General features: G+C 39.5%; 1 protein-coding gene across 1 annotated transcript in view; it reads right to left on the bottom strand.

Moving 5' to 3' along the window:
* The window catches only part of LOC112858094 (serine/threonine-protein kinase DCLK2), a 63177-nt gene that overhangs the window by 22468 nt on the left and 17412 nt on the right, over window positions 1-23297 (bottom strand). The window contains exons 6-10 of the mRNA XM_086702953.1: window positions 12822-12897; window positions 11873-11981; window positions 10093-10150; window positions 1776-1895; window positions 1387-1533 (exon numbers count right to left, since the gene is read on the bottom strand). Coding sequence (XP_086559079.1) covers window positions 1387-1533; window positions 1776-1895; window positions 10093-10150; window positions 11873-11981; window positions 12822-12897 — 510 coding nt within the window. The remainder of the gene's footprint in view (window positions 1-1386; window positions 1534-1775; window positions 1896-10092; window positions 10151-11872; window positions 11982-12821; window positions 12898-23297) is intronic.

Raw genomic sequence — 23297 nt, 5'->3', positions numbered from 1 at the left:
ACATAAAAATAATTAAGATACATACCTTGCCCTTAATGGTGCTTACCTACAGAAGGAGACAGACAAGCACATGATAAACTCACCACATCAGGGCATGTAGAGCAAAACTAGAGGTGGCCATGACTGACTCGGTCCAGGGAGTCAGGAATGACGTCAGAGAGGACATGCCTTTTGCTCAGTGCCTTATAAGATGCATACATTTGCCACGTTGCTGGGAGAGGTAGCATTTCAAATGTAGACCAGTATGGAAATAAGCAATGATATGTAATGGTATTGATAAAGTTCAGTCTAATGAGTAAGGACAGGAAAACTTGGGTTTGTATTATCATGATATAAAATACTCAGATAACCTCACCTAAGCAGTAACGATGATGATACGCAGCCCTGAAAGGTAGAAATAGAGGGAAAAAAATGGTCTTGTTTGTGTCTGGGGGGAATGCGTGAAGAAGTCCCTTATCAGCTTCTCTAAAATTCCTCTACAATGTGGACACAAAGATTAGCCCAATTACTAAGCTGTGTTTATTAAGGCCACCATGGAGGTGTGCTAAATATGACATGAAGGTGAGTGTCACTCTGGCCAGATGGGTGGGGAAGGGTCGGTAACAGAAGAGACTAAAAAGGTAAACTGGGACCAGATTATGAGGCCCTCCAAGTGCCACAGACTTTCTTCTGTAGAACAGTGGGACAAATAAGACTTGTAAACAAGAAAAATCAACATCTGAGTCTCAATTTCTGTACCTGTAAAGCTGAGATAAATGGACTAAATTATTCCCAAAGTTCTGTTCTGCATGTAAACAAACTGTCATATTCTACTTTCGCCTCCTATAAGCTTCTCATTCTCTGATTTATTCTTCAGAATTTTTACCTCATAAAATAATTTTCCTTCTCACCTTTCTTTAGTCAGTACCATCAATCAAAACATAGATGTAAATGTGGGGTGCCTGGGTAGCTCAGTCCATTAAGCAACCAACTCTTGGTTTTGGCTCAAGTCATGATCTCACAGTTCATGGGTTCAAGCCCCACATCAGGTTCTGTGCTGTCAGTGTGGAGCCTGCTTGGGATTCTCTGTCTTCCTCTCTCTCTGCCCCCTTCTTTCTCTTTCTCTCTCAAAATAAACAAACTTAAAAATAAAAACGTAAATGCAAACGTGTTTTCTAATGTCTGATAAACAATAAATACAGAAATACATATCAATTCAAGAAATCCACTAATGCTTTATGGTCACTGGTCACTAACTTGAGTCATGCTGAGTCCCTTCATTTAAATTCTCTCAATCCCTTATTGCAGGATTGGTATAGACTCTGAAATGATACTGTTTGCATGAGATCATGTCATTTTAAAGGGAGAGAGGTATGAATTGGAATAAAAACAGCAGAGATGACATACCAAGAGGTTCTCTGGCTTGATGTCTCTGTGCACAATGCTGAGGCCATGAAGATACCTGAGGGCGTTGGCCAGGTTGTACACCATCGCACTGCCATCTCTCTCAGTGTACTTGGTTGAAGAGGTAATTGCATCAAAGAGATCCCCACCCTAATGGACACATAAAAAAGAACACAGCAAAATGTCAATAGTGACAATCCTGTGAAGGTAACAAAGAAGGTTCATCAGCCTGGAGCAGATGAAAAAATGACATAAGTGCCATGAAAAATGATGATAAATAATGAAAGTTTCAAGGTAGGAGATCATTTTTTCCAATTAGGTCCTTCAAGAACATGGTTAAGTCTTGGGATTTGGCACCAATGAAATCTCCTGACATCTCTCCATCCTCTTACTTTGACCAATTCCATCACCAGAAAGAGCTCAGTAGCTGTTTCCATCTCTTCAACCAGCATGATGATATTTGGATGTTTCACCCTGCGCAGGATTGACACTTCATTCTCAATCAGGTGCTCCTGTCAAAGGAAGGGGTTAGAGAGGTGGATCAGACACCACAGAACCATCTGCCTGATTTCTATAACCTGGAGGGTGCATAGTCTGCAGACGGGAAGCATCCCCCTTGGCGCAAAGCAAACCAAACCCTGGCCAAGCTGGTTTCCATAGGGACAGGACAAGTCAGTGTGACGTGTCATTGTCACCAACAAAAAGGAACTGATTATCTTCAAAACGTCCCTTGAAAGGGCTCAATGGTGTTGTTCTGGCACATAAAACATACTGCCTTCTTATCTCTTCAACACCTTAAGAGGTCATGACACTGGCAGCCTGGGCACACAGCACTGTGCTTAGTGATTCATATGGAACCACTTTTTTTTTTTTTAATTTTTTTTTTTAATGTTTATTTATTTTTGAGACAGAGAGAGACAGAGCATGAATGGGGGAGGGGCAGAGAGAGAGGGAGACACAGAATCGGAAGCAGGCTCCAGGCTCTGAGCCATCAGCCCAGAGCCTGATGCGGGGCTCAAACTCACAAACCGTGAGATCGTGACCTGAGCTGAAGTCGGACGCTCAACCAACTGAGCCACCCAGGCGCCCCTGGAACCACTTTTTTAATGTGAATGTAACACTCAAAATTAAGATCAAGTATACAAGGAAATTTGCATGTGTATGGAATACAACTTGAGCATTAAATTTTTTGTTGTTTTTAAACCATTACTAATATGAATTTGAGTTTCATGTTGAAATTTACAAAGGGGAAAAAAAAAGTTTTTCCTCTATGGCTGGATATAGAATCATTCCCCAGAAGGATGTTCCTTATTATCTTGTATTTCAGAAATCAGAAAACAGAGTACCATAGGGACCACGGTTCTCATTTTATTTCTAACCACTTGCCTGAAAATACTACTTATCAATCCTTGTGAGTCATGCAGCCAGGATCAGCAACTGTAGCAAAAATGTTTACCCACAGCATTAAGGAATTATTCTCGATATACCAACCATGAATCATGTATAACTATTGCTCTACTTTATTATGAGACATGAAAATATTTCAATAATATCACATTTGTTGATCCTCAGTAGCTATAATAATGAATTACTTTGAATTTAGGATACGCTCTGTGAAATTAACTAACTGTCCTCTGACACATTCTAGGTTTTCAAATGTAACTTATACCTAAAGCTTACTGTTTAAGAGATATCATTTGCTACCTACATGCACACATATGTATATACCCATATGTGTGTGTATGTCCCTCATATCATCCCTTTTGCCTTTGCTATCATGAATCTCAGAACCAAATTTAGTGTTCACTGCAGTAAGAGAATTATCTCTAGGTCAAGATATCATTTAGGTTCTTGTCTTATCTTCATGCATCCATGTGTACATATCATTTTACTCTAAGCCACCTCAAATACTCTGACAATAGATGAAGTACACATTATAACAAAAGAATAGCATCCACAGAATATCTGTGCTAGCTCCCACACATGTGGAGCGTTTCCTGAGCATTGAATGCCCCCTGCTTGTCCAAGTAATCACTCAGTCCGTGTTGGCAAATGACAGTGCAAATGCTAAACAGAAGTAGGAAAAGAAGCAACATTTACTAGGAATCTAGTCACTATTTGTCAGTCGCTTTGCGAAGTACTTGTGTAATGTCTTAACACTTTATCCTTAGAACAGCCTTTTGAGGTAAATGCAAACCTAGCTTTCTGACATCCAAACTCACATTTTTTGTGCTACACAACATCACCTTGTTTTTTTAAATTATTATTATTATTTTAAGTAGACTTCATGCACAGTGCAGAGCCCAAGGTGGGGCTTGAACTCACAACCCTGAGATCAAGACCTGAGCTGAGATCAAGAGTCGGACACTCAACCCACTGAGCCACCCAGCTGCTCCACAATATCTAACCTTTTAAAGAGGAATCCTTCAGTAAAAAGAATTTTTCAAAGTGAAAATGACAGCTGCAAAGCTGAAAATACTTGATTCCTTGAAAAGATAGAAACTAGAGGTGTATTACACTGAGTTGCGGTGTAACTCAGAACCACACTAGACTTTGTGCAGGGAGGAAAATCTATACCCCTTAATGAGCAGGGGTGGGAAGTCTATGCCCAGCCTGAGACTCAGCAAATGCTCCCAAATCTCCGGGAAGAGCGGCGGTTCTCAGACCCTAGCGCACCATGGCTGGGGGGCTGGGGACAGGGCCACCTACCTGTTTCCAAACTCCTATGTCTAAGTTACAGAGCCACAGCACAAAGCAGCAGACAGTGCCCTGGTCCCTCAGCCAACTCCTTGTGGACACAGAAACAAAGACTCAGCAAACCCTCCACATTTCTTCACTTACTTAGAGGCCTCTGGATCATCTGTGCCAGGCTTGTCTTTTATTGCACTGACAAGCAGAGTTAGATGTACTTTTGTGACATGCAAAGGCGAGCAAATGCACTTAATTCACTCTACATGAAGCCAAGATGACAGGAGTTACTACCACCGCAGTAAAAGAGGCATTTTGTTTTCAGGCTAAATGGATCTATCACTTCAGTTCTCCTCTGAAGTTGGAAGAGTCTGTAAATTTACCTCTATTCAGAGGCTCTGTTAGTGATGCTAATTTAGAGTGACATATGTAAAGTAATCCCCATTACCAGTACCCCAGGAGCTCTCTCAAACTGGAGTTAAAACAAGATGTCTACCACCTAAGGAGACTACACCTTTCAAAAGTTATCTTTTTCAATAAAGGGCTCAAGAGAAAGTCTTCTTGGGAACTTTCTGCATCATGGAACCTCCCCCAGGACCACCGGCAGTGTTACACTGGAAACACTGAGCAGGTCCTGCAACATTTTCTCCACCACTGTGTGTTATCTCAGCTTCAGTACTCTCCTCCACAATGGCTTGTATTCTAAGCACACAGTGAATGTTTCTGTTGGAATGTGGGAGATGTTAGCCTTTGTCTTCCAACCTCTGAACTATGCCTGTAAAACTGTCTAGGAAGGAACAATCCACTTTTTAAACTAATCATTATCGGAAGCAAAACAAAAGTAGTCCATAAAAATCTTTCCAAATGTCATCTTCCTATTTCTTAGGCAACCCACATGTAATCTTTGTTTCTAATATGTAAACTCTATAGATTACATTTGTCAGAAAAAAAAAATCTCTGAATGCAATATGAACGTCACTTTTATCTTGAACTGCAGTGAACTTACATTATTCAGCCATCTACCATTATTCATGTTAAGTGATTAGGATTCTAACTCCAAATAATTTACATATGAATCATTTCATGGCAGTGGTCCATGGTTCTGAGTGAGAGTAAATAACAAAGAAAACTGCTAACTTGGCAAAGGATACCACCTTATCTTTGGCTGTGGTGGTTTTTAATGTATAAAAGGGGGAGTGGGGGTGGAGAGAGAAACGGATCAGGGAATAAACAACTCTCCCAAACCAGACTCATCATCTTGTCTCCACCCACCCCAGCCCCACAAAGCAGCCTTTTCCTCCAGTGCCTTCTGTCTCATTGAATGAACTTGGCTGTCCCAGTCAGACAGGAATCCCCAAGCCCTTCCCTCATCTGCTCCCAACAGCCCCTCAATCCCAAATCCCTGCCAGGAGACCTTCTCAACAGCCTCTGAATCCATCCTTTCACCTCTATCCCTATTACCAATCTCTCACTTGGACCTCTAGAAATTTGCAAAAGTTTTCTCTGTCTGGAATTCCCACCCACCTCCTCCACTCCTCGGGGGAACTCCTATGTATTCCTCAGGTCTAGATTGGACCTCTCCTCCTCTAAATAGACTCCCCTACTCAACCATGGCTGAGTGAGGCACTGTTCTTACTTTCCTCAATTCCCACTGTTCCAACCACTGCTCTCATCCTGCTGTCTGGAAGCTTCTGTTCAACCTTGCTCTCCAGCAACGAGCATAGTTGTGAAATGCCTGAGTGAATAAGCACATTGCACATTGCTCTTGGCCAACGGTGACTTTCCAGGTGGTATCCACACTGCTTAATGAGTATTGCTGAGGATAATACAGTAAGAGAGAGAAAATGTTCAGATCACTCCATGTGATTTCCGTGGTAGATGTATGGAGTGGATTGAATGACGGCCACCCACAGATACCAAGGCCTAACCCCTGGAACTTGTAAAGAGTACCTTATTTGGAGAAAGGGTCTTTGCAGATGTGATTAAGGATTCTGCAATGAGGAAATAACTCTGGACTATCTGGGTACCATCACAATTGTCCTTATGAAGGGAAAGAGAGGGAGATTTCACAAACAGAAGAGGTAAAATAAACACATAGAAGAGAAAGTGATGTGAAGACAAGAGGCAGAGGTTGGAGCGGCGTGGCCACAAGCCAAGGAATGCCATCAGCCACCAGAAGCTACTCAAAGAACAGATTTTCCTCTAGAGCACCAAAGGGAGCATGGATTTCAGACTTCTGGCCTCCAGAACTGTGAGAGAATAAATTCCTGCTGTTATAAGCCACCAAGTTTGTGGTAATTTATTCCAACAGTCTCAGGAAGCTAATACAATATACATTTGGGTTTACGTTGCACTAGGTTCCATTACATGTAGATAATGAATACATAACTGTGGGAAGTGAAGGATGCATCCCCAAGCGAAGGATGCGGCACCATAACAGAAAGCTCAGAGCTTCATACCCTGTGCAAATTTAATAAATAATCATTTAGAATGAGTATTATTGGGGCGCCTGGGTGGTGCAGTCGGTTAAGCATCCGACTTCAGCCAGGTCACAATCTCGCGGTCCGTGAGTTCGAGCCCCACGTCGGGCTCTGGGCTGATGGCTCAGAGCCTGGAGCCTGTTTCCGATTCTGTGTCTCCCTCTCTCTCTGCCCCTCCCCCATTCATGCTCTGTCTCTCTCTGTCCCAAAAATAAATAAACGTTGAAAAAAAAAAATTAGAATGAGTATTATTTAGACCACTAGATATGGAAGAATTCTTAAACTTACACACATCACAGCCTTCTCAACAGCGTCCACAAATGTGGCCTCACAGCACGGCTTGCAATAACCTCCTACTTAGAAGCACCTAACACATTTTCCATCCTCTGTGCCCTTGCTCAGGCCATGCAGGCCACCTGGAAGGCTTTCCTTGCTTCCTTGCTTTCCTTGTTTTCCTTGCTGCCTATTGAAATCCTCCCCACTGCTCGACGCCCAGCTCGAATGCTTGCTCTCTGGCATCTTCACCGGTCACCTAACTTCTCTCTCATGTGCTACCTCCAAACTCCCCTAACATTCTCTGCAGAACTGGTATTAATTTATATGCTAAATTACACTCTTCCTAGCAGTTTCCTGCACACACGTTGAATTTTAGGAACATGAGCAAACCAATCTAACAATGTATATGGAAATTACAGAAAAGCAAACAGAAGGCCAGAAAGGTTAAACACTTTTTTCCCAGGTTCTTATTAAGTGAACAAGTGAATAAATTGAACTTGGATAGGGAACATGGCAGACTGGCTAATGTAATAGGATATGGCACCAACTAGCACAAAATTCCAATCACTGTTCTGCCTCTGTGGGACTTTTGGGAAGCTATTTAATCTGAATCTCTCTTATCAGTGAAACTGGTATATCTTGTTGAGCAAGGCATTAAAGGTAATGTGCAAAATTTTTCTATGTCCCAGCCTGGATAGATTATACATTTTAGTAAAACACAAATATCATTGTCAGCATTAATTTTTCTGTGCACAACCCACAAAGCAGAGGTAACTGACAATACCACAGAATAGTAGCTAATTCCACTATACCACCCTCTAAATTTTGTTTTTAAAAACAAATTATCTATACCTTTTTTTTTTCTAAAAGTAATATTAAATGGAAAAAGCAACTTATTTGGAACAAAGCAAGGGCTAAAATTATAATTTTAGGGGTGCATGGGTAGCTCAGTTGGTTAAGCATCTGACTCTTGATTTTGGCTCAGGTTATGATCTCACAGTTCATAGGATCAAGCCACACATTGGGCTCTGCGCTGACAGCATGGAGCCTACTTGGGATTCTCTCACTCTCTCTCTCTCAAAATAAACTTTTTAAAAAAGTCTAAATAAATAAATAAATAAAATTATAATTTTATATAGTCAATATTGAAATAGTTGCTCAAATAAGCAAAATGTAAGAATGCAAATAGGTATATGATCATGAATTATAAAAATAGAATGACATTTAATAACAAGGAAAAACAGATCCAAATGTTTAAAGTGACCTAATCATTTGCCTCAACACTTAGTGTACCAGATTAAAACATTTTGCATATAAAGAGCTTTTTCTCAACTACTAAAACAGCTGCTTAAAGTTTAATCAGGTAAACAATATCCCTACCATAGCAATTATTATTATTATTATTATTATTTTACTTTTTTGAATAATACAGTTGTTTAGAACTGGGCTTCCAAAATTATGACACATTCTGCCTAAAGCACACCATACCAGAAAGAGCAACACTTGCATCTGGGGAAAAGGCTTTGCAGTTAAAAATTTAATAATATTGTTAGAACAAGTAAAAGCACACAGAATTACTTAACAAAAATTAACTGTAAAAAAAACCTTATTCTTCAAAGAAAAGGGGGGGGGGCATTTCGGATAGCCTCAGCTTCATAAGCTGTCACAGTGTGGCCAAAAAAAAAAAAGGTATGACAAATGTGCCTTTTGCCTTTCTGAAACTTCACCATAATAATAATACTTTAAGTTTTTTAAGAATTCACAATTTTATACAAATCCAATTAAGACCAGTTTACGAGTTTCATAAATATAACATTACTACTATCACTTCAAATTCTAATTATAAATTCTGAATTCCTGTGGCATATTAATAATGTTAACAGTTAATATGTGTTAAATTCCTATATACTGATACTTCTCTACATTTTTTCCATATCTTAAGTCAGTTAATACTCATGATGACCTTGTGTCTTAGATTTTATTAACAACCACATTTTAGGGATTAAGTAACTTTTCCAAGATAACGGAACAAAAAGAGGCATGGAACCAAGACTCAACTTTATACAATATGGCACTAGAACAGCACTGTTCAACAGAAATATAATGTGATCCACACATACAAATCTAAATTTTCTTGTGTCCCCATTAAGAAATGTAAAAGGAAGCAGATAAAATAACTTATGTAACCCAATTTTTCCAAAGTATTATTGTTTAAACATTCAGTCAAATACACATTCTTTTTTTAAGTCTTCAAAAGTCTACTGTGTATTTTACATCTACATTTCAGTTCAGACTAGCCACATTTCAGATAGCCACATGTATTACTGAGTTCGAGACTTGCTCTCTTAAATGCTATGCTACCAGAAAGTAATCTAAAAAAGTCTTTGTCATCCCTGTTATAGAATATTTTTCAAACATAATTAACTTAGCAATACTCCAGCAGCACTTCATCATTTGATCTTTCCCAGCCCAGCTTAAGAGTGGGACAGGAGAAAAAAGTTCATCTGGTGTCGGGGGGCGGGGAGGACAATTCTTCATGGTGTTTCTGCACATCTTCATCAGCTTTTGTGACAAACTATCTTCCCAAGGGTACAGTTAGGGTCTCCCTCTGAGGTAGAGGACAGATTTGGTTCCTGACCATGGTAATAAAAATAAAGTTCTCCTCTGGGGCAAGATTTGCACAGGTTTGGTAGGAGCCCCTTCATAAGACTGGGGGTTTATTAAGCTTGAGGACCCTCAACTGTGATGGAAACATCTTGTGTGCACAGCGACTGCCGCAGCCCTTCCGCATCACTTTTGTGGGACTTGAGAGCTATGGGGAACCAAAGCCACCTCTTGTGCCATGAGGAATAAAGTCTTCTGTCACTGACCCAGCAACCTGGTGTCTTCTGCTAGAATCCATAAAACTAGCAGGCTAATTTGTTAGTTTGAAAGCAGGGTAAAGTCTTAGACCCATCACGGTTCTTGATATATCTTCTGGGGATTGCTGGGTTTGGAAATAGGCATCTCCCAAAGAAAAGAGCTTACATTTTTGATAGCTAAGACCACATGAACTCAATTTATTGTTTTACGATTAAATTTTTGAAACAATGACAGGACAAAACAAAAACAAACAAACAAAAAACCCCAGCTTCATAGTGCTTCCCCCATTTTTGATCAGTGGCCTATTCCTGTTAAGGCCTTGTCAATGTCCACATAAATTCCAGCAAACACCTCACACCAAGGTTTCTCAGTTTCTTTGATACAACATTTATGTATACTGTACCTTTCCACAACATTTGGCTTTGTCTATAATCTTCAGGGCAAATTCCTTTCCAGTGGACCTATGAAACAAACAGAGAAAGGCAATTTAAAGATACAAATCACAGATACAATCATTCTTGATTTTCTCTATAGTACACATTCAGGGAAGAAGGACTGGCTTCCTCCTCTGTACATCAGGAACAATGTTGAGTGGGGTCAGGGAGAAAGGTACTCCCCCTAAAAAAAAGAAAAATCCAAAGTCACCCTGTCAATCTTCTTTTATAAATATTAATTATAATATTAAATAACTCACATATTAAAAATACTTACATTGCATCAGAGTTGGACAAGGAACTTCTTCCATACTAAAATTTCAAAATAGTTTTCTTAGGAGGCAGAATAAAATTAAGAAAAATGAATCAAAGTAACTGAGAACTTTCTATTATCAATATATCTTTACATTAATCTATTAATGATTAAAAAGCCCTAGACTTTCAATATCTATTTCTCAGCAAAACTCCATCTGGTGTCACTTTATCCACAGCTTTCAAGGCTTATATCTGGTAGTAAAGAGATCGGTCATTTACTCGGACATACAAATGTTGATGTTGTTATTTCGCTTTTTATCACCTTTAACATAATTTAATCTGAACACGCCAAAAAATTTCCTTTACAATAGGAAAACACTTCAACAAAGAATATAGCAGTATTCTTGGAATATGTTAGTTCTCTCAAGTCCAGCTGTTTTTGCCACATAGTCAAAGTACATACTGATGAAGCTGACCTTAAAAGAATGACATTCATTTAAATTACTTCTCCATAACATAAACCAAACACGGATTCAGATTTCTTTTTTTTAATATATATTTTACTTATTTGAGAGTGAGAGAGCATGCACACTAGAGCATGTGCAGGGAAGGGGCAGAGAGAGAGGGAGAGAAAGAATCCCAAGCAGGCTCCGCGCTGTCAGCGAGAGTCCAATGTGGGGCTCAAACTCAGAAACAACAAGATCATGACCTCAGCTAAAATCAAGACTCAGAGGCTTACCCAGCTGAGCCACCCAGGCGCCCTGGACTCAGACTTCTAATGAGTCTTCAGAGGTCATATTTTAGCTGCTTAATTTGTTACCTGGGAGACAAGCTGTGCACCAGGGCTAAGTCAAACAACATAGAGGGCACCGAAGCTTCACTGGAGACTGGCGAAATGTAAAAACTGTACCTACAACTTTCTGGAAAATTCCCCACAAATAATAAAAATTACCACTTACAACAGGTCAGACATTGGTCTATAAACAAAAAGACTCTAATCTGAGTCTTTTCCAGTTTTTATATTGTTTAAAAAAGGCCTGGAATTTAAAAGAATGGATTTCTTACCATTTGAGAATTTAGGACTCTAAACAAAATGAAGCTGAATAAGCAAAAATATAATTTTAATACAGGCAAAAGTTGGCTGACTCTGATCTTAATAGAGTCAGAGCTCATGTATCCTGAACTACTAGTATAAACAACTAAGTATTAACTGAGAACAGTGCCTGACACAGGTAAGTGCTATATACATTTATTTTTTAAATGATAAATCTCTCACCTCAACTGCATACAAAGCAACTTCATATTCTGTGTGTATACCTGTATTTTTTCTGGTCAAACTGCCTGTGGGCTTACAAAGCAGCTGATCCTAACAGCAGACTTTTCCAGAAAGGGGGAAATAGAGATTTCCCAGGAAGGCATTTTATTCATACATTCAGGTAAGAATAGACTCTAAGGAAGAAATGTATGTGTAGGTGAACAAATGATTATCCTCACCTGTCCATGCACTCTTTGACTACTGCAAAATTCCCATCACCAATAACCTTCCCAATTTTGTATTTCTCAAGAAGAGTTGATGATTCAGAGCACCTGTTTCCATTTACACCTGCACAAAAGGATAAATGCAAAGTCTAGCAAACACATCAGCATTTCATCTAGATTCCTACATATCTGGGCAATAATAAATTGCAATGTATTCATTTCTAAGTCAATGATGAATCATTAGAAAATTTCTAAGCATATCTTCTGAGGAGAACACCTGAATCACCAATTTGCTTTTAACCTTGCTGTGGAATCTGAAACAAACATAATCAACAAACCTAACAAATTCCCCAAACATCAGCTGAAATAAGTAAAAAGGAAGCTTAACCTAAGCTTTGTAAACTTTTCTGTTAACACTCAAGAAAGGGGAAGGGGACAATGGTGGGGATTTAATCTCATCTTATAAATTTTTAAGATTTCTCCTCAGGATTTTCTAGTAAAGAAAATTCCACCCAGCTGGGATACCTGTGAAGGCTAACTCCTGCCTCCAAGTCTTCTCAAAAAGGGGAAGGCGGAGAGGCAGGAGGACAAAGTGGTTAAAATGACTACTTTTACAATGCATCCCCAGTGCCCAGCACATAGCAGATAACCAATGAAGAAACATACTTTTGCTACCTAATTGAGAGAAAGTCTATGTGTAGGACTTGTGAGCAGACTGCCACTAAGGAAAAAAAATATGTAAGCCCAAGTGTAAAATCTGAAATTGGGTTAGCTTAATTAGAAGCAAGGAAACTTTATGTATCTTGTAGTGACTCCCACCCACTACAGCTCAACAGGCTAATTGGTGACATGATTACATCCCTGTTTAGGAAGATTATAATTTAGCATCAAGTGGGTTTTGGGTGGCCACCAAGTTCACATGGATAACTTCCTGTATATGAGAAATCATCAGATTGAGGACTACCTTCAGGGCTCATGCAACGACCAAGTTCAGGTCCACCATTTACATTCGAAGAAGATCTGCCGTGTGCAGAAATCTGCTGAAAGAAGAGAGTGACTATTACTTATCAGGATAAATTTACAAATATTCAGCTAGCAAATCCTTAAAGAATAGAAGATGCTTATATTGTGCAAAAATATAATGATACAAGAAGAGAGGAGGCATCTCTTTCTCATCTCTTGCATACACACACACACACACCATTAACATATCTCTTCCTTAAAGTATTTTCAATTCAGACTGGATGTCAGGAAACTTGACAGTATGTTATTCTCTTTGATACTGTTTTGCTTGTGACCTCAGGGGAATAAAGTAAAGGAAACTATCATGGAACCACCGCTGAACAAGGAACTATAGGTAATTCCAAGAAATGTCAGCACCGAGTCCCCAGATCCCACCACCGCCCTGTGGCCGACCCCAGGGGGGGCCCTAAGGGGGAGCCCTTCTCTGAACTCCAGCCCCATGCCCAGCACTGTACCACCTTCCACACCCTCCTGTGGCTTCAGGATCCAGAGTGTAGCCCTGGCTCAACCCTCTTCTTTACTGACCCCAAGACAGCAAGAATTCCTCCTAAGCATGTTAAAAACTTTTACTACTAGGAACCAGAGGGAAATAAAAGATAAAACTAAAAGATTCCAACTCAGTGATGCTGCAGTTCCCAGTCACAAAAATATCTGTAATCCTTAGAAGAATTAAAAAACTCATATTAGGGGCGCCTGGGTGGCCCAGTCGGTTAAGCGTCTGGTTTTTGAATATTGATTGGCCCAGGCCATGATCAGGCAGCATCGTGGGCTCAAGCCCCGCGTCAGGCTCTGTCCCGACAGGCCAGAGCCTGCTTGGGATTTTCTTTCCCTCTCTCTCTGTCCCTCCCCTGCTCATGAGAACTGTCTCTCAAAATAAATAAAACTTAAAGAAAAAAAGAAAAACTCATATTATTCATATCATGTTTACTATTACGTATGCTTAGGGAATCTTTTTCTTTTTTTCTTTATCCCTAAGGGCTCATAGGCTTTTAAACTCAAATTTTGCTCTTTGAACTTTGTCTTTCTTTCTTTAATGATTCCTTTCAGGAGCTTCCAAGGTCAAAGGACTTACCAGATACTGAGAAACCTCTTTGACATCTTTTGTACTGCTGTGCATACCTGCTTGCCTCAATGCCCAAGCTGTCCTGGTACCTCTGTCCCATAATGGCTGTGCCTTATTCATCACTGCATCTCCCGTATGCAGCACAGTGCCTGGTACACACAATCCTGATTTAATACTTGCTGATCAAAAACACAAATGACACAGGGCCTACTCTCTTCCTCTAGGTGAAGTAAGAACCTTGCTGAGACTGAGTTTGGTTCAAAACCCAGGAAAGCCCAATACTGATTTATACACACTGCTTCGAATAGGATCATCCAGAAGGTCTTCTGGAATAAGATATGAGTCTCAAGAAGAAGAGGCATTAAAAATTGGTCTGCTTTCTCAGATTCCATGTAGCCACACCTTGTGTGGACAGTAAAACCAGCAGCAGCATGTCCTGTTGGGAAACCTAAGGCCAAGGGAAGGCAGTTCTGAGAGTCAACCAGTCAGCTCCTGCCCTGAGTGGCAACCATACTTCTCACAAGTTCTGCCTCCTTCACTCTGACATGGAGAATAACTGTAGCAACGTGTGTACGTGCAGGGTCCCTTTCAGGCCACCCTTTATCTTGAAAACGCTACAGTCAGCTCACACTTCACCATCCACAGACTCCTCGGAGTTCAATCATTCTGTTTCTCACAAGGTAAATGGAGGACAAAGTTTTTCACTTGTTAGCCTTTTTGTTTTCTCCTGGTTTTGTTTTTTTTGTTTTTTTTTCCTGCTGAAATGAAAAGCAACTCCAGAATCAGCAGTATTCTATGTTAGAATGTTTAAAAGGTAGATTGTTTAAAACTAAAGCCCAGAGAGGCGGCTTAAAGGGAAGCCGAAAAGAAAACTACAAGGTTCTTCAGTCAGTTCTGTTTCCACAGCTACCAAGCCCGTCCTGGTCCTCCTCGGGCTTCTCCTGGAGCCTCATCAAAAGCCTCCTTAGTTACTTTCAGTTTCAGCCACATTCCACACAGGATTGCCAGGAAACTTCTGCAAGCGTAGTTCTGGTATGACCCCTACGATCGATCTAAGACCTCAGTGGGTCTTTGTGACCAACAGAATAACACCAATAGGATAATCCCATGATTTGTCTCCCTACCTACCTATCCAATTTGTTTCCCACCACTTTTTATCATGCATTTTATACATTAAATGAATCTTTTTTTAAAGTTGCTTAAACTTCTTAAATCTTAATTTTCTACTTTGAATATAGGGGTAGTAGCAGCTCCTAGCTCAAAGATTTGCAAGTAAATTTAAATGAGCTCATACATGTAAACACATTTAGTGTGTCAACTCACTGACATGTAATTAAGTCATTATTAGTTATTAGTATACCTTTCCTTAAAATATAGTAAGTACAAAATAATAAATTATTAGTCATTATTATACTACATATATGTGATATATATTATATATAAGTCATTATTAGTTATTAGTATACCTTTCCTTAAAATACCTAGCATAGAGCCTAGAATCCAGTGACTGAGAAATGTTTTCCAACTACTGAATGTACAATGGCTACAAGAGCTCTTTTGCTACATAATTCATTCCTCTTCTAATCTAACCCTTCGTAGACTGAAAACGGTCAGTAAAGTGAATAAGAAATCCAAATTAAATTCATATTAGCCAGGGGCGCCTGGGTGGCTCAGTCAGTTAGGCATCTGACTTCAGCTCAGGTCATGATCTCAGGGTTTGTGAGTTCAAGCCTCATGTCAGGGTCTGTGCTGACAGCTCAGCTTTGGATTCCGTGTCTCCCTCTCTCTTAACACCCCTCCCCCACTTGCACACGCGCTCTCTCTCAAAAGTGAATAAACATTAAAAAAAAAAACTTTAAAAAATTCATATCAGCCAAATTCTTAATGGAATAAAGACAAGAAGAATGTCATTTTGGAGAAAGTATATCCCAAAAAGTAAATGGAAAGATCCCTTTTTATTTTTAAAGTTTATTTATTGGGGTGCCTGGGTGGCTCGGTCAGTTAAATGCCTGACTTTGGCTCAGATCATGATTTCATGGTCTGTGAGTTGGAGCACTGCATCAGACTCTGTGCTGACAGTTCAGAACCTTGGTCCTGCTCCGGATTCTGTGTCTCCTTCTCTCTCTGCTCCTCCCCTGCTCACACTCTGTGTCTTCCTTTCTCTCAAAAATAAACACTAAAAATTTTTTTTAATGAAGTTTATTTTGAGAGAGACAAAGACAGCATGAATGGGAGAGGGGCAGAGAGAGAGAGGCAGAGAGAGAACCCCAAGCAGACTCCACACTTTCAGCGCAGAACCTGATGTGGGGCTCAAACTCACAAACCATGAAATCGTGACCTGAACTGAAATCAAGAGTCTGACTGAGACACCCATGTGCCCTGGAAAGATCCCTTTTGATCACTGCTCACCTCTAGATTACAGTGATGGGGGAGGGGGGACTGTTAATACCTGGAAACAGCAGGGGCAGTGACCATCTTATCTGCATGTCTAAATTTCACAGCCCAGAATGGGGCAGCCCCACACCCTCAGGCCACAGCTGGCTGAGTCAGGCCTGGGTGCTGAGCAGAAACCATCTCTCCTCCAAACACTCTGAGCCTATGGAGGTGTGCAGTATGTAGGCTTCACGGCCACTGCTGAAGTCCTCAGACCTGCCTTTGAGCCTGCCTTCCCCCACACCTGCCTGCTTGCTTAGCTCTCCTGGAAGTAGATAGCTTTCTTCTAACAAGCCCCTTTCTTGAGCTAATTTGAGTACATTTTGGTTCACTGAAAGCTGATGTGTTCTAACTCAAGGCTTCTCTAAGAGGGAACTCTTGGAAGGGACTAAAATGCAGGCATTTTTACCTCCATATACATTTTCACATGGATGAGTGACTCCTCAGAGTGTTTACTAATTGAGTTCCTGTGAACCACTGTAACTTTCCCAGTGTTTGTTTTGATTAACCCCCCAACACTGACTTATTCTGAATCCCAGGAATTCAGTAACAGTCCAGCAACTGCAAACACGGTTTATGTTGGGATTCAGAGGCAGCAAAGAACAACGAAAGAGACCAGGAGACAGAGCAGGTGTGGGAACTGGTTCCCTAGTAACTAAAGAGAGCAGGACCTAGGCTGAAGCCTGAGCAGGGGAAGTGGCCCGTGGTGAGGGGGTGCCCAATGAAATGATACTTTCAGGAGTACCTGACAAAGGTTTCATTAAATCACCAGGAAGTGTAGACTTCTTAGCAAATACTGATGGCAAGACGGGCATTTTTCAAAAGTCTCAAACTGAAATTTTTTTAAGTGCTAAACGTCAAGCAATTACCAAAACAAAACCAAAAACCTCTGTAGAGTTAACAGGAGTGACATATCTAATTACCTATCCAAATAATGCTCCTTTATTTGAAAATAAAGCTTGGAAAATGAAAACACAAAGGGGAGTCATTTTATTACAGCACAGCTGAATAGACAGGGACATGATTTGACACAGCAACAGCTTTCCTTTCCTCCCTCAGCAATAATCTAGGCTGAATTGTTAGAGAATATAAAGATGAAGGGACACGATCATTACCGCCCAGAGGTTTACAATCTTACAAGGAGACACATGTACATGCTTAAAACCTTTCTGGGAAACCTCTTCATTCCAAGAAATGGTTGCTAAGGTTCTGATGATTACAAAGGACTCTGAACACCTGTGAGAGGCAGCCATTTTACTAAGGCATGAATCTGGACTTGTAATGCTTGAATCACACAGCTAGTGATTAAGTTCACTTGACCCCCCAGCAATGAAGCTTGGTGCTCCAAGGGTACAAGAAAAGCTGGGTATTCACCAAGATCCCTGGACAGATCCCTGGCAAATGTGAAGTGTCTATTGTGCAGCATAAAGCAAAGCATTCCCAGTGCCCTGAGAGGCATGCAGACAAAGAGCAATGAAAATGCAGGGGATGAAGCTAGGACTACAAAATTCACAGTTTCCCAGGCACAATTTATGTATTTCCCTGTCCCTCTTAAGAATTATTCTCTTATTGAAGCAAGGATTGAATTAGCACCAGAGAGATTAAAATTTGGCGTTCTTGATTAAACCTGTCCCATTCCTATTGTCGAACTAACAATTTTTATTAAAATCTCTTAAAATGCTAATGAGCATTTATGCTTCCATCAGCAACTATGATGCTGAGACAGCACAAAGGAAGTGCCTACATGCTTCATGTTAGCGAGATCCTCCTCAATAAAGCCTAAATGGATGGCAGCATCTGGGCTCTTTCAAGATTATCTTCTATAATTACTAACTGGTTCAAAAAGATGTGATTATATTTAGGGGTGGGGAGTCGGGGGGGCATGTTTCCTAATGAGGCCCTGATTGGTCAAGGAGGGAAGGGGATGTAAAAGACCATAGAGATGTTGCTGAGAACATTATGTGACCAGGCTCCACGGCCCCATCTGGCAGCAGCAGGTCCATTTTTATGAGTAACCAAGGAAAGGAAACACATAAGAACCTGCTTCTGCTAAGAACATTTTTATTTTATTTTATTTTATTTTATTTTATTTTATTTTATTTTATTTTATTTTATTTTATTTTATTTATTTTTTATTCTATTCTATCTTATCTTTTTAAGAAAATTCAGTTCCTCAGTTGCACTAGCCATATTTCAGGTGCCTAACAGCCACACATGTCTGGTGACTACTGTATTGGACAATGCAGATATGGACATTTCCCATCATCTCTCATCATCTCAGAATGTTCTACTGAATAGCACTAGGTTAAGCACTTGAAAGAGATATATATATATTTTCTTTCTTTTAACTGAAGTATAGTTGATGTGCAACATTACATTAGCTTTATGTGTACAACATAGTGATCTGACATTTATATACATTATAAAATGCTCAATACGACAAGTACAGTTACTATCTGTTATTATACAGAGTTATTACAATATTATTGACTATATTTCCTAGCTTATACTTTACCTCTTAATCTCCTTCACCTATTTCACCATCTCTCAATTCCCTTCCCTTCTGGCAACCACCAGTTTGTTCTCTGTACTTATGAGTCTATTCCTATTTTGTTCAGTTCTGCTGAAAACTTTAAAAGACTTGGGGTACCTGAGTGGCTCAGTCGGTTAAACATCCGACTTCGGCTCAGGTCATGATCTCATAATTCGTATGTTTGAGCCCCATGTCGGGCTCTGTGCTGACAGCTCAGAGCCTGGAGCCTGCTTCGCTTTCTGTCTCCCTCTCTCTGCATTACTTCCCAACTTGCACTCTGTTTCTCTCTCTCTCCCAAACATAAAGATTTTTTAAAAAAATTTTTAAAAACTTGAAAAGACTTGAAAATAGAGCAGAAAAAGTCTAAGGTGTTCTCAACTGCTAGCACCATTAAAAAAAGCATTCATGGCTGACTGAGTAAATGCTAAATGAGTAACATTTCAGCTTTCTACATTTAGGTAAGAAATCAAGTCAGAGTGGCCTATGTTAAATTTCTTTGGTAAGTAGATTGTTACAACTTCCACAAAACTTTAAATTTAAAGAGAAACATTAGGTACTACGCTAAAAATGTAAAGCTTTATTCAAAAATGGGCAATTCTCAAAAAAAAGTAGAAATGACTATATCAATGGATTATAACATATTGAATTTCGAGTATAATGCTGGACACTATTTAATTCTGACTTTTAATAAAAGGAAACACTTGAGCAGAATCTAGGAGATATTGTATAATGAGTCGACTTTCTTGATGCATCTTGGGAAATGGCACCCTGATTCAATTTTTAATTGGCCTACTCCGTAAAAGGCTAGAGAGTAGGGGTGCCTGGGTAGCTCAGTTGGTTGAGTGTCCAGATCTTAGCTTTAGCTCAGGTCATGATCTCAAGATTCACAGGTTCAAGCCTCATGTCAAGCCCCACCATGTCTGGCTCAGCACTGACAGCATGGAGCCTGCTTGGAATTCTCTGCCTTTCTCTCTCCCTGCCCTTCCCTGCTTGTGCATATTCTCTCTCTCAAAAATAAATAAACAATAAACAAACAAACTTTTAAAAATAAAGGCTACAGAGTAATATTTTAGGCTTTGTGGTATGGTCTCTATCACAATTACTCAGCTCTCCTATTGTAGAATGAAAGCAGCCCCATACCACATGTAAACGGAGTGTGTGACTGTGTTCCAGTAAAACTGAATTTAGAAAATCAGGCTATGGGCCGAATTTGGCCAGCAATAAACTCTTTGTCCGCAAGAACCTTCTTAGGAATCTAATTCTTACACTTTCATACTCTAGAACAGAATAACCCTCAGGGTCTGTCTGTTGCTGTAAAGCAGTGTTTCTCTGGCCTTGGCTGTACATTAGGATCACCTGGGAAGATCCAACATCTTCTATTAATGGGTTGCAACCCAGAGTAAAGAATCCCTGGGGTAGAGTGTGGGTATCTGTATTTTTTTGAGCTCCACAGATGATCTAATGTGTGGCCAAGTTTGAGAACCTCTTTGGAGGAAGGTTCTGGCAGCAACTTTAATTCTTCAGCCACCTTAAGTTCTCTCTGTCACTCATCCAACAATCTAACCATTGCAAGTTATCTACTGCCAAAGAACAACTTTCTCTTTGTAAGAAAAGGAAAGGAGACACTTATTACAGTTTATTGAATGCCTACTTTGTGGCAAGTCCTAAAATGAGTACTTTATATGTTATGAATTAGGTATTATAATCTCCATCGATATGTGAAGAAACCAAAACTCAGAGAGGTTATATAACTTGCCCAAATGCCACAGCAAATGCAGAGTCAGAATCTAAACCCAGATCTGACTCCAGAGCCCAGGAGCTATTTGGCTATTCTCACACTGTCCCCTCCTCTGAGAACACAAAGTCCTCCAAGGCTATTAAATTAATATAGGGATGCCACCCAGTATAAGACCCAGTCATTAAAATATTCATTGTGGTATATTTAGAATGTGCTTTCAGATTACAGAACTATAGTCACATCCTTGTAATTTATTCAAATAATGTACCAATTCACAGCCTTTCCTCATATAAAGAGAACTTTAGAAATTTTTTTTCTTTAAAAAGATAACCTCTGAAATGTATTGAAGATATTTTTAAGTCAGTATATTAGGTACTACTTGTAAATAGATTTACTTCCATTATCATTTTTGTGGATTTAATATTTTAAAAACATCAATTCCATTAAAAAAGCCAGTATGAATTACAATAAATGTTAAATTAAAAATGCATTTAGTAACATAAATCTTCCAAAGAAGATATACAGATGGCCAACAGACACAAGAAAAGATGTTCAATGTCACTAATCATCAGGGAAATGCAAATCAAAACTGCAATGAGGTATCACCACACACCTATCAGAATGGCTAAAATAAAAAACACAAGAAACAAGTGTTGGTGAGGATGTGGAGAAAAAGGACCCCTCATTCACTGTTGGTAGAAATGCAAGCTGGTGCAGACACTGTGAAAAACATAGATATTCCTCAAAAAGTTAAAAATAGGGGAACTTAGGTGGTTTAGTCAGTTGACTGCCCAACTTTTGATTTCAGCTGAGGTTGTGATCTCATGATTGTGGGATCAAGCCCTGCATCAGGCTCCACACTGAGCAAACAACCTGCTTAATATTCCCTCTCTCTCCCTCTGCCCCTCTCTCCCACTGTCTCTAATAATAACAACAACAACAACAACAACAACAACAACAACAACAACAGAATTACTCCATGACCCATTAATTCCACTAGTGGGTATATACCCAAAGAAAATGAAAACACTAAGTCAAAAAGATATACACATCCTTATGTTTACTGCAGCATTATTAACAACAGCCAAGATATGGAATTAACCCAAGTATCTATGATAAATGAATGGATAAAGAACATGTAGTGTATATATATACACAATGGAATATTATTCGGTCATAGAATGAAATATTGCCACTTGCAACAATATGGATGGATCTAGAGGGTATAATGCTAAGTGAGATAAGTCAGAGAAAGACATACCATATGATTTCACTCATAAATGGAATTTAAGAAACAAAACAAATGGAGAAAGAGAGACAAAAAAAACCCAGACTCTCAAATAAAGAGAACTGGTGATTACCAAAGGGGAGGTTGGTGGGGGAATGGGTCAAACAGGTAAAGGGGATTAAGAGTAGACTTACTGTGATGAACATTGATTAATGTAATAGAATTATTGACTCATCATATTGTATGCCTGAAACTAATGTAACACCATTACATTTGGATTAATTACATTTGGATTTTAAGAATTAAAATAAAAACAAGAAATCTTTATCACGTTTATACTGGATTTGTGATAATTCACTCTGAAATACTTCATTATTAGTAATGAGATATGAGAACAATTAATGAATCAATACCTAAAGGCTAGTAATATACAAAATGTATTCTTATCTGTAGCCATACCTTAGACTTGTTTTCATTTGGCAAAATTAGTGGTGCTTGATATTTGTGATTGGTTAATAGTGGTAAATAGTGAATTTTCCGGCTACAGAGAACACACAGCCTGTACATGTACAATTCAACAGTCTCTGAAAGGGGCTGTCTGTTCCTTTGAGTATCCCTGCTATCTCAGTCGACCACATGGTCCACCAAAACCGGCATAGATTCTCTGCATATCCTTACGAGTGAGCCTTTCATGCCAATTGTTGCTTACTGGATTTTTAAGCAACAGACGTGGTAAACCATGCCTACCTGCTAAAAATGTCTGTATGCTTTCACTGTGAGGTCTCACCAATTTCTAGGATTCCAGGGTGCTAGGAGAGGTGCCTGACTCTTCAGCCCAAACTATGGAAGTTACCACAGTCAGTCACCGGCACAGACCAATTTAAATGCTACAACGTCTAAGTCTTAATTCCATCCAATTATCTTTAATATACTACCAAGAAGAGTTTCTAATGGCTCACTTTCATGAATAAGGGAGCATTTAAGATTAACACAGGAGTTGCTTATATTCAAATAAAATTCTTAAAATTGATCCTATTTATACACTGATTTGCTTGGCAAACTCTCCCTCCAGCCCCACAAAGGTGGGCTTCAGCCCAGTTGAGCGATTTACCCACCAAATGCCTCTATTTACTGAGCAACCACAATGTGCAAATCGCCGTCCTGAAACAGTCTGAGATTCTTAATGATGATTTATTTTGTTAGGCCACTGAAGTCTTCAAAACTGCTTAGTCCCTCTTCTGTTTTTGTTTCTGTCTACAAAATCAATTACATTCAGAGATGAAGTCACCACCCAGCATTTCGGGGTAATAAAAAGTAAAAAAGTAGTCAGTCTCTCAGTACTGAAGATTATTAACTAGCTTTAAATACCAGAGAAAAACCAAAGCTCCAGGGAAAAGCAAAAACGTCTAAGGTCAGCAGCTA

Source organism: Puma concolor, chromosome B1 (genome assembly GCF_028749965.1).
Source record: "Puma concolor isolate L17-30 chromosome B1, mPumCon1.1.hap2, whole genome shotgun sequence".
Lineage (NCBI taxonomy): Eukaryota > Metazoa > Chordata > Mammalia > Carnivora > Felidae > Puma > Puma concolor.
This window is presented reverse-complemented; position numbering and strand designations above follow the sequence as displayed.